At 47.7% G+C, this 15814-nt stretch overlaps 1 protein-coding gene across 2 annotated transcripts in view; it reads left to right on the top strand.

Annotated features, from left to right (window-relative positions):
• The window catches only part of DMXL2 (Dmx like 2), a 1615381-nt gene that overhangs the window by 1225140 nt on the left and 374427 nt on the right, over window positions 1-15814 (top strand). For both annotated transcript variants that reach the window (XM_069222485.1, XM_069222484.1), the window contains one exon: window positions 2373-2494. In XM_069222485.1, the coding sequence (XP_069078586.1) occupies window positions 2373-2494 (122 nt within the window). The remainder of the gene's footprint in view (window positions 1-2372; window positions 2495-15814) is intronic.

Raw genomic sequence — 15814 nt, 5'->3', positions numbered from 1 at the left:
GTAGGGTTGTAGAACCCTAAAAATGAGAGCTCCATTAAGGAAATCATTCCATATTTATATTAACCCCACTGGTCTTTTTAAAAACCTGGAGGCTCAACCTGTATCCACTGCAGTGCTACTTTCCCATGAAACTGAGGGATTGTCCTGGGTCTTTCCCCTTTTTCCACTAGGCCATTCCTCTAACTTCTCACATTTCCTCTTTTACATTTCTTTGCTAATTTTACAACTGTCTTTCTTTTTCCTATTTGTGCTAATTGTAGCCATACTCCTCTCTTGATTGGTCTGTCAGTAGTAGAACCCTTTATGAATTTCTGGCACAGACTCTCCAAGAAAACAAACATCACATTTTTGCCAAAGGTTGAAACCCAAACTTACGTGAACATTTTCTCAAAAGCATCCATGACATTATGAACTAAGGGCTAATGAAATATTTTCAAAGACAGTTCTTCTTTGATAATCTCCTTTCTTTTTCAGTGTGTTGTCTGTGATATGTTGATTCAAAATACACAAGAAAATCTAAACATCTGAGAAATTAAACAATCATCTATAGCCATAATTCATTTAATATATATAGGTAGTCATCTCAAATCTCCCAACCATTAAGTACAAAATAAGAGCCAAATTTATAATAATCAGAAGTCTTCTCAAACCTCAACCTTTGATTAATGAACATTTCATTCCAGTCCCCCAACCACTCTGCACACCATGAAGAGTGACTTTCATCTTAATAACTTTACATCAACATGATTCAAAGGGTAGTAACCATGCATAATAAATAGGGACACAGTGATAGATATCTCTAGCCATACACAACCTAACTTCTTACTTTGCATGGATTAAAGCGCTTTTCATAAGAGATAGATTTTAACATGTAAGAAAACATATGAAAACAACTCCCAAGTACTTCTTGACACTTTTCTGTTACCAGCTTATAGTCTGATTCATCCTCTATTCCCTATAATAGTTTTGTCAAACAGAACATATTCCTCCCTTGTAATATGTCTCTGCATATTTTCAGAACATGTATCCCATCTTTCAGTTTATCTAGTCATATTTGTTTCATAAAAATGCACATTACAACATGTTGGTGCAAATAAACTTTCATTGTTGCTTAAGGCCTTGGCTCACAGTTTTTCTATATCCAGGGTCACCAACCTTTTCTGTAATAATAGCTTCTTTATGTTTAACGAAAATCACCCTGAGCTACTTATAGTATTTAGTGTTGTAATAATGACCCCATCAGACAAATTCACATTCAGTGGCCACCATAAGTAAGATTACTAGGATTGATCACTCTGTGCATCAGGCGGGACTGCAGACAGTAAATTAAAAGACAGTCATTTTTGAATGCCTCTGTATGGTTAATAGGCAACAGGCATAGCTGCAATGTCCCTTGTACCAACATAATTATATTCACAATTCATCACCACTACACCACATGATACTCAAGTATGAGCTATAAATATATTTTGGAAATTCAGATATTTTTCTGCAAACATAAACGTAAGAGTATTGAAAATACACTTGATTTCATCTTGGATACACCATCTCATTTTTGGTATACATGTATTAATTCAACTAAGCAAAAGCCTATAACTTAGTAATCTGGGTTGCACACAGACGAGCCACTAAGAGGTAGCTGCGAAGTTAATGTAGCTCACAAGGTACTCGTTGGAGAAGCTTGATCTTGACACTTTAGTGAAGGAAATGGAAAGCAAATGCTTTGTTGTGTCCACTTTGTAAAGGACAAACAAAAACCTATCCATCAAGCAAATACAGACAGTCTGCATCTGTCCTCCTACAATAAAACAGTTACCGTAGTTATTCCTATGTCCTACTGCATAAAGCGTTTAAGTGGTGGATCCTGTACAATACATGTTTTGAAGAGGATCAGGAATGAAATCTGACACTAAGCATGCAGTAGATCTTTGATTATGTGCTAACTGTAGTTTGCACAGTATCATCACACTTTGCCTATGCCTCTTGGATATGTGTTTGTTAATCTGTTTTGTTTCACAGTCATAGCTAAAAATGGTACTATATGGCCCCCAGAACCCCATGAGAATGTCAACAGAAGCTTTAATTGTGCACTAATAGCGGTTGGAAAAAGTGTGAAGTCCACCAGATGTTGAACCAAAAAGTGTATGTTACAACTGTTAATGCTTACAGACTTAATTCACCAAAAAGCATCCCTCATTTTGGCAAGCGTTGACTATTTGAGTCTTTGTACCACTGAGAAATCAGCACATCAACAATGTTTTACCTACCTTAAATGGCATCCAAAAATACTTTTGTTTTTGATTATATAACGTAATATGAACAAAATAATAATTAGTTTTTATTGGCAATATTTTCATGTTTGTCTTGTATAGGCAAACTTCAATGAAATTGTCCTGGCTTCCACACACGATGTACAAGAACTTGATGTATCCAGCTTATTGGCTGCTCAGTCATATATATGGATCGGAGAAGAATACGACAAAGAATCTAAAAGGTTAGAAACATTATCTTTGCATTACTATATGTGAAGTTCAAAATAAGTTTAAGCTCTTTATGCAATTGGCTACTATAGCGAATACATGAGCAACAGACATAATAGCATGGTGTGCTCATAAAGATGCTTGAACATGTATTAAAATTGCATTTCTTATGGATACTTCTAACTCCAGACCCCCTACCTTAAGAATATCCCTGGGTGTCAGACTGGAACCCTGGGAATTTTCTCAGCAATGTTCCCACGTGCCGGTAGGTGCTGCAATGTGGCTCCACGATGATGATGTATCGCCCTGAAGTGATAGAACGGTGCTGCATATAAGCGCCACACTAGCGTGCTGGCGTCTGCTCTTTTCTTTCCATGCCATCTGAGAGAGATCTATTACATTTGATAGTGTGCCAGTGCAGGAAGCTGGCTCTGTATATACTAAATCAAAATGAGATATAGGCCCTCATTACAACTTTGGCGGGCGGCAACCGCCGCCTGCCAAGTTGTAACCGCCGTGCAGCTGCCAATTCGGCCGCACTCCTGCGGTGGCCATTATGACATCCCCGCCGGCCCAGCGGGCATGTCAGCCACAACATGGGAGCCGGCTCCAAATGGAGCCGGCGGTGTTGCGGCCGTGCGACGGGTGCAGTTGCACCCATCGCTCTTTTCACTGTCTGCTTTGCAGACAGTGAAAAGCTTTGTGTGGCTGTGCTAGGGGGCCCGCGACTCCCCTTCCCGCCAGCCTTTCCATGGCGGTTCCTACCGCCATGAAAAGGCTGGTGGGAAGGGGACTCGTAATCCCCTGGGCAGCGCTGCAGGCAGCGCTGCCCTGTCGGATTTAAACCGTCGGGCCGAACGTGGCGGAAAACTGCCGGTCCCGGCAGTGCGACCGTGGCGCTTCCGCCGTGGTCGTAATTCCAGAGTTTGCACCGTCAGCCTGTTGGCGGTGCAACCTCCAAAACAGCCCTGGTGGTCTTTGACCGCCAGGGTTGTAATGAGGCCCATAGTGTGCACAGAGTCCAGGGATTCCCCCGAAGCTTGACTGAGGCAAACAATAGATAATACTAATGCTCTATTTGTGGTAGTGTGGGTGAGCAATTGGGCTTATCAGAGGGTAGTGTTAATCATTTGTTGTACACACACAAGCAATAGAAGAAGCACGCATTCAATGTCTTAATTCCAGACCAATAGTATTTTATATAGAAAAATGTATTTTGTTAATTTATTTCTAGAACCACAAGATTCAGTTTGCAGGTAAGTATATACAATAAAAGGTACTTTGCATATATATAACCAGGACTTCGAATAGAATCAACAATGTATATTGTTTTCTTTAAAATGGCAAAAAGCTATTTTAAAAGTGGACACTGCAATTTTCAACAGTCCCTGGGGGAAGAAAAGATAGCACAGTTTTACAGGGAAGTATTCAACTTACAGTTCTTATCTCTGGGTTTTAGGTTAACCCCAAACACCCACCACCAGCAACATGGGGCCGGTCGGGTGCAGAGGTCACAGAGGCACCAAATTGACGTGGGCTCCTATGGAGACCGGGGGGTACTCGGAATCCGGTCAGCCAGCAGGTAAGTAAGTACCCGCGACTCGGAGGACAGACCAGGTGGTTCCAGAGAGCACGTGAGGGGCCCCAAGTAGGCACCAAACATGCACCCTCAGAGGCACTAGGGCGTCCGGGTGCAAGGTACAAACAGGATGTTGGGTTTTCAATGCAACTCTATGAGGGGATCCCGGGTTCACTCTGAGGCTGCAGTCGAGGTCCATGGGGGCTTCTCTGGCAAACCACTATCTGGACAGGGAAGAGGGCCGCCTGCTGGTGGATGCTGCACCAGGGGTCAGGTTCTCCAAGGCCTGGGGGCTGCGAGTGCATTGGGTCCTTTAGGCATCATATATCTTCGTCTGGAGCTCATCGTTGGGGGGGCCTCTGGATTCCCTCTGCAGGCGTCGTTGTGGAGGTTTGGAAGGGTCAACACATGGTGGGCTCTTGCTCCCAGTTGCCTGGGGATCCTTTCTTGCTGGGTGGACCACCTGGACACAGGCCGTGGCTGTCAAGTGCACAGGGTTCAGGACTCGCGCATCCAGAGTGAGGAGAGAGTCCTTAGCTGTAGGTTTCTTTGGGACAGAGACGCTTTCCTCTGGAGTTCTTGGTCCTTTTGGGTGCAGGGCATTCCTTGGAAGTTAGCAGAGGTCGCTGGGACCACTGGATGTGTTGCTGGTCTTGTAGCAGGTTATTTGAAGCAGGAGACGGGCCGGTAGGGCTGGGGCCAAAGCAGTTGTCGTCTTCCTTCTTCTCTGCTGGGGTTTTCAGCTTAGAAGTCCTTCCTCTTTGTAGGTCGCCAGGAATCTTGTGAGCTGGGTTCAGTGAGGCCCTTAAATCATAGATTTAGGGGCGTGTTAGGGGCCAGAGGGCAGTAGCCAATGGCTACTGTCCCTGAGGGTGGCTACACCCTCCTTGTGTCCACTCCTTTTAGGGATGGGGCACATTTCTATCCCTATTGGTCCCTGTCCTCCAATCCAAGATGGAGGATTCTGCAGGGAGGGGTCACCTCAGCTCTGGACACCTTAGGGGTTGTCCTGGCTGGGTTGGTCACTCCTCCCAGTTTTCCCTAATTTTCCCGTTGGACTTGCTGCCAAAAGTGTGGCTTTGAGCAGGGGGCGGGCATCTCCACTAGCCGGAGTGCTTTGGGGTACTGTATCCCAAGGCTTGAGCCTTTGAGGCTCACCGCCAGGTTTTACAGTTCCTGCAGGGTGGGGTGGGGGGTGAAGCACCTCCACCCAGGACAGGCATTGTTTCTGCACAAAGGCACTCACCTCATGTGGTCAGAAAATTGTCTGAAAGTGGCAGGCTGGCACAGACTGGTCAGTCATACACTAGCAGTTGGGCTAACATGCAGGGGGCATCTCTAAGATGCCCTCTGTGTGCATTTTTCAATAAATCCACACTGGCATCATTGTGGGTTTATTGTGCAGAGAAGTTTGATACCAAACATTCCAGTATTCAGTGAAGCCGTTATGGCACTGTGGAGTTCGTAATGACAAACGCCCAGACCAAATACTCAATATGGCTACCCTGCACTTACAATGTCTAAGAATGGACTTAGACACTGTAGGGGCATATTGCTCATGCAGCTATGCCCTCACCTGTGGTATAGTTCACGCTGCCTTAGGGCTGTAAGGCCTGCTAGAGAGTTGACTTACCTATGCCACAGGCAGTGGTTTGTGGGCATGGCACCCTGAGAGGGGTGTCATGTCGACTTTGCCTTTTTCTCCCCACCAGCGCACACAAGCTGAAAGACAGTGTGCAAGTGCTGAGTGAGGGGTCCCCTAGGGTGGCATCATTATTGCTGCAGCCCTTAGAGACTTTACCTGGCCACAGGGCCCTTGGTACCATGGTTACCTTTTACAAGGAACTTAACTGTGTGCCAGGGCTGTGGCAATTGTGGAAGCAAAGGTACAGTTTTAGGGAAAAACACTGGTGCTGGGGCCTGGTTAGCAGGGTCCCAGCACACTTTCAATCAAAGTTGGCATCAACACTAGGCAAAATGTGTGGGGGGGAGGGGTAACCATGCCAGCAGTGGCACTTTCCTACAGCCAGGGAAGGCGTTTGCCCTGAAAACGACTGTACCATGACTGTAGGAAGCAGATGTCTGTCATGGACTTGCACAACCTGTGCCTGTGATGCTTGGGCTTCTCTCACAACTTGGCGTTGTGCTATATATTTAGCCTCATGCACCTAAAAATGATCCAGAAGTTTGAGACAAAACTGTATGTCGCTGAACATAAGAAGAGGTTGCATTTGAGAAAAAAGACCTAACTCTCAAGTTTGTGATCCCTTTTTAATGAGTCAGTCCCTTGCAAAGTGACACTCTTGCTCAAAGTCTTCTAGTAAGTCGAAGATAAGCCATAAGTGCACGAAGGCAGACTCTATTCCATGACCTCTGTCTCAACATCAGTACTACCAGAGGCTAGAGGCCTTACTTGTCACAGACTGTTGCAGTTAAGGCATGTAAAATGTTTCACATTACACTGACGATAAGTGGACAAATAACCACCATCCCCCCACTATACTGATAGTAGCTATACCTAGATTTGATAAATGCCAGGGCTGGATACAACTATGAGACTGAGCTTGGCCCACCAACAGAAGAAAGTGTACCTCTATCATAGTAGTTGGACGAAGGGAGCAACAGTCATGGATTTACTGTTGAAACCAAGGACTACTTGTTAACTGAGGTGCTTACATCTGGTCCAACCTCTTCTGAAACACTTTTGCCATTCAGCAAGGGCACTTGGTCTAATCTGTGCCTGGGCCCTTCGGCTAGATTCTAAATATGTTAATGCCTTTGGGAAGATAATTTTCTCTTCCACAAATGTAGCCTTAAGATCCATGGATTGTGTGTGCCCTCCGGATAATTACATTCTTGCTTTATGGGGCATGGCCAGAGAGATCTTGCCAGCCGTAGAGGCAAAATTATACATCATGGGTGGGATTCAGCAAAATGTCTTTTGTGCTGGTCTGGACAACACGGACCTTGTACCTTAAGCCATTCACCCCAGTGTAGTGCTTGCAGACATGGCCTTTGATGGTCCAAAATTGTTTGGGGATAAACAGATTTTGGCATTCAAGTAATTTAAGGGCATTCTATCCACAGTATAATCCTTTAGATCCTTGTCTCCATCAAAACAGTTCCATTGGCAGTACTGGAGTATAGGGGTTATTCCAGGGTACTGGGCTACAAGACAGCACCAGTTTTCCCATACTGTACAACAGCATCAGGCCCAGTCCTTTCTGAGTAGTGTTCATGGGGATGTTCGGACCAGCAAGGATAGCTCCCCTCTCACTTCCCCCTGCTGCAGCAGTTACCATACTGATTTAACTTGCCCTCACAGGCACATATTCAACTAATAGGAAGGATGATATGGCATATCCTCCCCAGATGGAGGTAAATCTCATAGTACAGTGAGTCTCATTCCGTTGCCACCCCTCCCTTACTGTTGATGGACCCTTCAAAAATCTTGATGCAAAAATGTCAACCTTCTGGTGGCTTACTGCCATTACGCGGGTGTCTACTTCGGAGGGATGAGGATCTGGAATCAGTGATCCTGGAGAAAGATGGAAGCCCCAGGCATATTTTGGGGGTCTGGCCATTGAATGCCTTTCTGCAGAAAGTCAAATTCAAAATGCTCACCCTTTCCCTGGTTCTTTCTGCTGTAGACCCAGAAGATTGGATAGTGTTCCTGGACTTGTGAAATTATATATATTTTATATTTCTGTCCTGCAGTACCGCAGGCAATACCTGCGGTTCACTGTGGGGTCAGAAAACTTCCAATGTGCCGTGCTCTCCTTCTGCTACACCCCGCTCATCAGACATTCACAAAAAAATGGTGGTTGTTGCTACACGTCATCTGATACAGACTTCTAGCCACAGATACCATTAGAACTAACCCCAGAAATTAGTCTGGATCTGGAAGATTTTCATGGGCAATATCCCTGTGTGCCGGTAGGTGGCGTCATTTGGCTCAGCATGGCATTGTCCATGCCGGAATTGACTTTTGCCGGTCCTAAATATGTGCCACCCAGGCACTTTGACGTCCGTTATTTTCTTTCGGCCCGAGCCAGCGCAGACCCGGAGAAGAGTTACCCCAAATAATTTTTTGACTAACTTTTTTCGTTATTTTGGCGAGTTCTTTTTCAAGTTTTCCTGCTGGTGTGGCAGCAATGTCATCTAAGAAGACCGGCTTCAAGCCCTGCATTGCCTGTCATGGACCACTGTTGACAACGGACCCTCATCAGGAAGGGCATGGGAATGTTTGCGGAGTCTAAAATTTTTGTCGCATTCCAAGTCATCGGGCCTCTCTGGTAAGTACTACCACAAGAAGAAGGCAATGTTGAAGAGGTCTTCGACTTCTCTGCACTCGCTGGCCGCGAGACATGGGATCATCAGCATTTGAAGCCTGCACCTGGGCTGTCTCTTCACCTCCCTGATTTTCTGGCATCCCAACTGAAAGGATTATATGAGGCCATGTGCTTTATATTTGTCTGGCCCAAAACCTATAGCGCGCCTTCAGGCCCCGAGGGGTTGCCAGCTGCTCCAGCACCAGCTTCATTAGGGTCCCGAGGATCCATTCCTGAATTCGGACTGGTACTTGTCGTTCTTCCTCGACCTTCCCTGGCACCAGTTCCGATGCCGGCCCTTTTAGCACTGCTGGCGGTGCTGCCCTCATTCTTATACCTGACTCGCGACAAGAACCCATGAGGTCATCGCCCAACGCAGTATCTGCCTCCATCTGGAGCCATGCCTTCCAGGCAAGAGCCTGAGCCCTTTTCCTACGAGCTAGGGCTCAGGGAGGAATAAAAGGGGTTGCTCGACCCTGAACAATACCAGCATTGTGAAGAAACTAACATGGACTGATGTGAGGAACTGGGTGAAGCCAGTGGACTGGACACTTCTCCAGATACTGGTATGCTTTCTCCCCCTACGGTTGCTACGGAGGAGCTTCCTTTGCAGTGGTGCTGCAGAGGGAAGATGAGGTCCTAGACCTTAGCCTGCTCTCTGTGGCAGTCAAGACTCAATCAAGCAATCAATGAGTGATTTGTATAGTGCTGCTCATCACCCATGGGGTCTCAAGGCACTGTTGTAAGGGTGCCGATCAGTTGACGAGCCAGGTCTTGAGGTCCTTCTTGAATTGATTCAGCGAGGGGGCCTGCCTGAGGTGGTTAGGTAGCGCGTTCCAGGTCTGCACTGCAACGTAGGAGAAAGATCCGCCTCTCACTGTGCTCTTCCTGATTCTAGGGGTGGTGGTGAGGGCAAGTTGAGAAGATCAGAGTAGTCTGGCAGAGGTGTAGAAAGATAGGCAGTGTTTGAGGTAGGCTGGACCGATATTGTGCAGGACCTTGCAGGCATGTGTCAGGAGCTTGAAGGTGATACATTTGTTGATTTGGAGCCAGTGCAGGTCTCTAAGGTGGGCATAAATGTGGCTGCGGTGGGGATGTCTAGGATGAGTTTGGCTGCTGCGTTCTGAATTCTCTGGAGTCTTGCTTGGAGCTTCTTCGTGATTCCGATATGGAGAATGTTGCCATAGTCGAGTCTGCTGCTGACAAGTGGTGGGTGACCGTCCTTCTCGACTCGGTGGGGATCCACTTGAAGATCTTCCAGACGAGGCAGAGAGTTTAGAAGCATGACGGTGAGAGGGCATTGACTTGGTGGGTCATGGATAGCGAGGAGTCATGGATGATGTCTAGGTTGCGTGTATGGTCTGTGGATTGGGGGGTGCTTCCAAGTCAGTTAGCCACCAGGAGTCGTCCCAGGAGGGAGTTGGACCCATGATGAGGATCTCTGGTTTGAGCTTTTTTTCATCCAGTCGGCAACTGCTCCCATTATTTTGTGGAAGTTGCTCTTGGCTGTTGATGCTTCATCTGTGAGGGAGAGAATTACCTGTGTGTCGTTGGCATAGGAGACTATGTTGAGGTTGTGCTGTATTACAATTTTGGCGAACGGATCCATGTAGATATTGATGAGGGTAGGGCTCAGGGAGGAGCCCTGGGGTACTCCACAGCAGGTTTCTGGAGGTTCCAAGAGGAACGACGGGTGTTTGACTCTGAGTCCTTCCTGTGAGGAAGGAGCGGATCCACTCCAGGGTTTTGCCGCAGATCCCGACATCATAAAGTCTGGTACATAGGGTGGTGTGGTATACTGTGTCAGAAGTGACAGACAGGTCGAGGCAGATGAGGGCAGCCGTGTCTTGATAGAGGTACTGTAATGGTGAGTCTCCCCTTGAGAACCGCTATTCATGTTTAACAAAGCCCTCACTGACATCCAACTGGGGACATGGTCCAAACCCAGCACAAGCTCCCCTGTGAATAAGATGATCGCCCATCGCCACTGGCCCCGCTGCAGGAGACCCAGACTTCTTCACACAATACCCTACCCTTGGTGGTCCAAGCCTCTACATCGCAGGTAAATCCTGTTGCTTTTTTCACTGCACCCTGAACAGGGAATCCAAGAGGCTGAACACTTAAGGGAAGATGTTTTCTTCCACCAACCAAGCTTTGCATTCTGTGAACTCTGCATGGCTTTTGGACCGCTACTCCTATGCCCTGTGGGACACCGTTGCTCAGATGCTGCCAGCGGTTTCTGAGGAGGCCCTGACCATACCCTCAGGCTGTCGCCAACAGGAGCGATACAGTGAAGATCAAAAACATGCATTGTGGACTTGACATGACCGACTCACTGGGCAGAGTGGTTTAATCGCCAGTGACCTTGAGGCGCTATGCCTGGTTGAGGATGACTGGCTTTTTGGGGCATGTCCAGTCATCTCTGATCGACATGCCCTTTGATGGCTTCCATCTCTCGGGAGACTGGATGGTAGCGTTGGACTTGCAGGACGCAGCCATCCACATTCCCATCCTGCCTGTTGACGAACGTTACCTGTGGCTCATGGTAGGATAAGAGCATTTTCAATTCACCATGCTCCCTTTTGGCCTGACCATCGCCCCTTGGGTGTTCACCAAGGTAATGGCAGTGATTGCAGCTCATTTGCCGGAATCAGCGATGGCAGGCTTCCCCTATCTCAACAACTGGCTGTTGAATTCGGGGGTCACCCCAGGCTGTCGTCCCCTGGCCCCAGACTATGGGGGACCTCTTGCATTCACTGGGGTTCACTATCAACATGCCAAAATTACACCTGACTCGCTCTCAGAAGCTTCCTTACATCTGAGCTGTTCTGGACACGGTACAGTTTCGGGCCTATCCTTCCGAATGGCGAATCCAGGATATTCAGGCTATGATATTGATGTTTCAGCCTCTCTCCTGGATTTTTGAGAGACAGACCCTGAGGCTGTTGGAACTCATGGCCTTGTGCATCCTGCTAGTGCCTCATGTCTGCTGGCATATGCGGGCTCTTCAGTTGAACATGAAATTCCAATGGGCACAGCATCAGCGGAATCTCTCCGCCATGGTCCAGATTTTGGAGGGAACTGCAAAAGATCTGCAGTGGTGGCTAACAAACTGTAATTGGATCAGCGGCAGACCCCTCTGCCTTCCCCAACCAGACCTGACAGTAGTGACATATAGGGCCAGATGTACGAAAAAAGCAATTTGCGACTTGCAAATTGCGAGTCCCTGCGACTCGCAATTTGCAACTCGCAAATTGCTATGCAGTACGGTGTCTCAGACACCGACTGCAACTCGCAATGGGGTCGCAATGACCCACCTCATGAATATTCATGAGGTGGGTCGCAAATTGCGGCCCCATTGCGAGTATAGGCACTCGCTAACATGGAGGCCTGCTGACGTCAGCAGGCCTCCATGTTAGCGACCTGCTTGTCAATAAAGCAGGATTTTTTTTTTTTAAAGTGTAGCCCGTTTTCCCTAAGGGAAAACGAGTTGCACTTTAAAAAAATCCGAAACCTTTAGTTTCGGTTTTTCAGGGCAGGGAGTGGTCCCTTGGACCACTCCCTGCCCTGAAAAATTAATATCTGGTCCAGTCACAAAGGGGAAGGGGTCCCATGGGAACCCCTTCCCGTTTGCGACTGGGTTACCATCCACTTCAAGTGGATGGTAACTGCGAGTCCATTTGCGGCCGCTTTCGCGGCCGCAAATGGAATTGCATACCAGTGCGAGTCGCTAATAGGAAGGGAACACCCCTTCCTATTAGCGAGTCTGAAATGCATTTTGCGAGTCGGATCCGACTCGCAAAATGCATTTCTGCATAGCAAACCCACGTTTGCGAGTCGCAAACGGCGATTTTCGCCGTTTGCGACTCGCAAACGGGTTGCTACATCTGGCCCATAGTTCACTCCTGGGATGGGGCAGCCATCTGCGAGAGATGGAGATCAGGGAACTCTAGTTTGCGGCAAAATCCATACTCCACATCAACCTGTAAGAGCTCCAGGCAATTCAATTGGCATTGAAAGCCTTTCTCCGCTCCCATTAAGGGAAGGCTAGTGTAGGTGTTTGCGGACAGCACCACCACCATGTGGTACTGCAACAAGCAGGGAGGGGTTGGGTCATGGACCCTTTGTCAAGAGGCCCTGCGCCTCTGGACAAGGCTGGAACATCAGGGCATATTCCTGGTTGTTCAACACATGGTGGGTTCACTGTATTCCAGGGCAGACAAACTCAGCCTCTTGTGCCTAGCGGATCATGAATAGTGTCTCCACCCAGAGGTGAAGCATGATCTCTTTCAGCAGTCGGGTGAACTTGGTTAGATGTTTGCCTCCTCTGAGAACGCACATTGTCAGCAGTTTTGACCACTGGCGTTTCCAAGGCCTCTCTCGCTTGGAGATGCTTTTCTTCTCAAGGGGAGCATAGGACTCCTGTATGCCTTTCCACCAATAGCACTACTGCCCAAAGTTCTCAAGAAGATCAACAACGGCTGGCCCCAAGTCATCCTTGTGGCTCCAGACTGGTCACGTAGATTTCGACATGCAAGCTTTTAAACATGCCATAGATCCCCTGATCAGGCTGCCCATTTTTTAGGATCTTATGTCAGAGCAGCAGGTGACGGTCCTCCACCTGAACCTGTCCATTCTCTGCCTTCTTCAATAGAGACTGAGTTGCAACAGTTGATAGCTTTTGACCTTCCTCCCAAAGTTTTTAATCTCTTCTTGGCAGCCAGGCATTCCTCCACCAAGACGCTATACGCCTGCTGTTGGATAAAATCTGTGGCATGGTGTGCAGAAAAACTAATTGTTCCCCTTTCAGCCCTCCTTTCTCAAGTTCTGCTCTTCTTTCTCTTGCTGAGCAGGGCCCTGTTATGGGCACTCTTAAAGCTATCTCGCTACTATATCTACTTTTCTGCTGCTGCTGGACCAACCATCCATCTTTAAGTCCCCTATTGTACATAGGTTTCTAAAAGGTCTTGTTCATCTTTTTCCTCCTTCCCCATTTATCATGCCTTAGTGGGATCTTAATCTTGTTTTAACTTTTTTGATGTTTGCTCCCTTTGAGCCACTCCATTATTGTTACCTCAGGCTCCTTACTATCAAAACAGCCTTCCTTGTGCCCATCACATCTGCCCTAAGAGAAAGGAAGCTTTTGGCTTTATCATCCAAGCCTCCATACCTTTCCAATCATCCTGAAAAACTAATGCTGCACAGTAGGGCCTCCTTTCTCCCGAAAGTGGTCACTTGATTTCATGTAGGCCAATCCATCACCTTTCCTACTTTTTTGTACGCTCCTCCACGTCCCACCAAAGAATAGGAGCGACCGAACCCAAAAATAGCATTTTCTTTTTACCTTCATCAAACAAAAGAGTTTTGGGTGGACGACCAACTCTTCTTGTGGTATGTTGGAGCTAAAAGGGACGGGCAATGCAGAAGCGGACCACCTCCAGCTGGGTTGTACTGTGCATTAAAATCTGCTACGCACTGGCCAAAAAGCAGTCCCCGGAGCTCATTCCACCAGAGCTAAAGCTGCGACCACTGCATTAGCACATGGAGTTGTGCCCGGCAGCAACATTGGCCTCCTTGCAGACGGTCACAAAGCACTACTGCTTGGACAGTCAGGTACGTCGGTCCTGCAGGACCACCTCTTCTGAAATTGGTCTGAAGACCCACCTCCGGGGATTGCTTTGTTATGTATTTTAAGGTAAGGAATCTGCAGCTAGAAGTCTGTATCAGATGAACATGAGTTGAAGTCCCACCTGTGCCTCATGCAAGGGATTACTTTCATTTAGGCTGTCCTGGACACAGTGGCATTCAAGGCCTTTCCACTGGTGCTGCAAGCCAGGTTCATTCAGGATATGATCTAAAATAAATTGAAAGTCCCCATGAGGATGAGTCTGGGGCTTATTGAACTCCTAGATTTGTCCAACCTCATCATCCTGTTATGTTACCTTCATTTATATAGCCCACATATACACCAAGAGGTTTCATGGCGCTCGAGCAACAGAAACGCTGAAGCATTGCATACACCAAGGGAATTAATTGTAGTCCGATCTGATGATCTGAAAGACCAAGGCGGTCATTACAACATTGGCGGTAAAAGCCGCGTACCGCCGTGCAGAAGACCGCCAACACACCGCTGCGGCCGCGGAAAACCGCCACAGCTATTATGACCCACAACACGGAATCCATCAAAATTTAAACACCCACACAAGTCCGCCACACCAAAGGTCAGTGATAAACTGGCAATAACAAAACCTCCACCGTCACGCCAACAGAAATACGCCCACACTATCACGACAAACGAATCCACGCGGCGGTCTTTCAACTGCGGCATTCCATTGGCGGTACACACTGCCGCGCTCAAAATACACACACTCCTACAAAACACAGCTACATTGGACAATTCGAAATGCACACACCTGATACACATACACACACCAGTCCCACACACCCAATACTACATAAAACACCCACCCACATCACCCACAAACCCTTACGACAACAAATCACGAACGAAGGCCAGAGAGAGAGACCACCATCAACAATACAAGCATCCACAGGCACACACCATCACCCACATACCTTCCACACACTACACACCACTACATATCAGCACACTTATCACCCCATACATCACCCCATGGCACGGCAAAGACACCCCAGGTTCCCTGAGGAGGAGCTCAGGGTCATGGTGGAGGAAATCGTCCGGGTAGAGCCACAGCTATTCGGATCACAGGTGCAGCACACCTCAATTGCAAGGAAGATGGAGCTATGGCGAAGAATAGTGGACAGGGTCAACGCAGTGGGACAGCACCCAAGAAATCGGGAGGACATCAGTAAGAGGTGGAACGACCTATGGGGAAAGGTGCGTTCCATGGCCTCAAGACACCACCTGGCGGTTCAGCGGACTGGCGGCGGACCCCCACCTCCTCCCCCACAACTAACAACATGGGAGGAGCAGGTCTTGGCGATTCTGCATCCTGAGGGCCTCGCAATAGTGGGTGGAGGAATGGACTCTGGTAAGTCAAATCTTAACTATTACATCCCCACCCTACCTGCGTGCCAGCACATATCCTCACCCCCATCACTCTAACTCCTCACAAATGTCCCAACATCACAAACCACACATCCTAACCCCAAGCCCTGCATGCAACAACAAAGCATGGACACCCATCACTAAAGCATGCCCACTGCACATACCCATACACCCCCCTAAACCATCATCACACAAGGTCCCACACAGGAATGCAAGCACTGGGGTACACGGTCACCCACTGTTGGAAGTTGGCTCTGTATGCACTATTTCAAAGTAAGAAATAGCATGCACAGAGTCCAAGGGTTCCCCTTAGAGGTAAGATAGTGGCAAAATGAGATAATTCTAATTCTCTATTTTGTGGTAGTGTGGTCGAGCAGTAGGCTTAGCAGAGGGT

This window comes from Pleurodeles waltl, chromosome 3_1 (genome assembly GCF_031143425.1).
Source record: "Pleurodeles waltl isolate 20211129_DDA chromosome 3_1, aPleWal1.hap1.20221129, whole genome shotgun sequence".
NCBI classification, from domain to species: domain Eukaryota; kingdom Metazoa; phylum Chordata; class Amphibia; order Caudata; family Salamandridae; genus Pleurodeles; species Pleurodeles waltl.
Note: the sequence above shows the minus strand (reverse complement) of the source record. Positions and strands in the feature narration are given on the sequence as shown.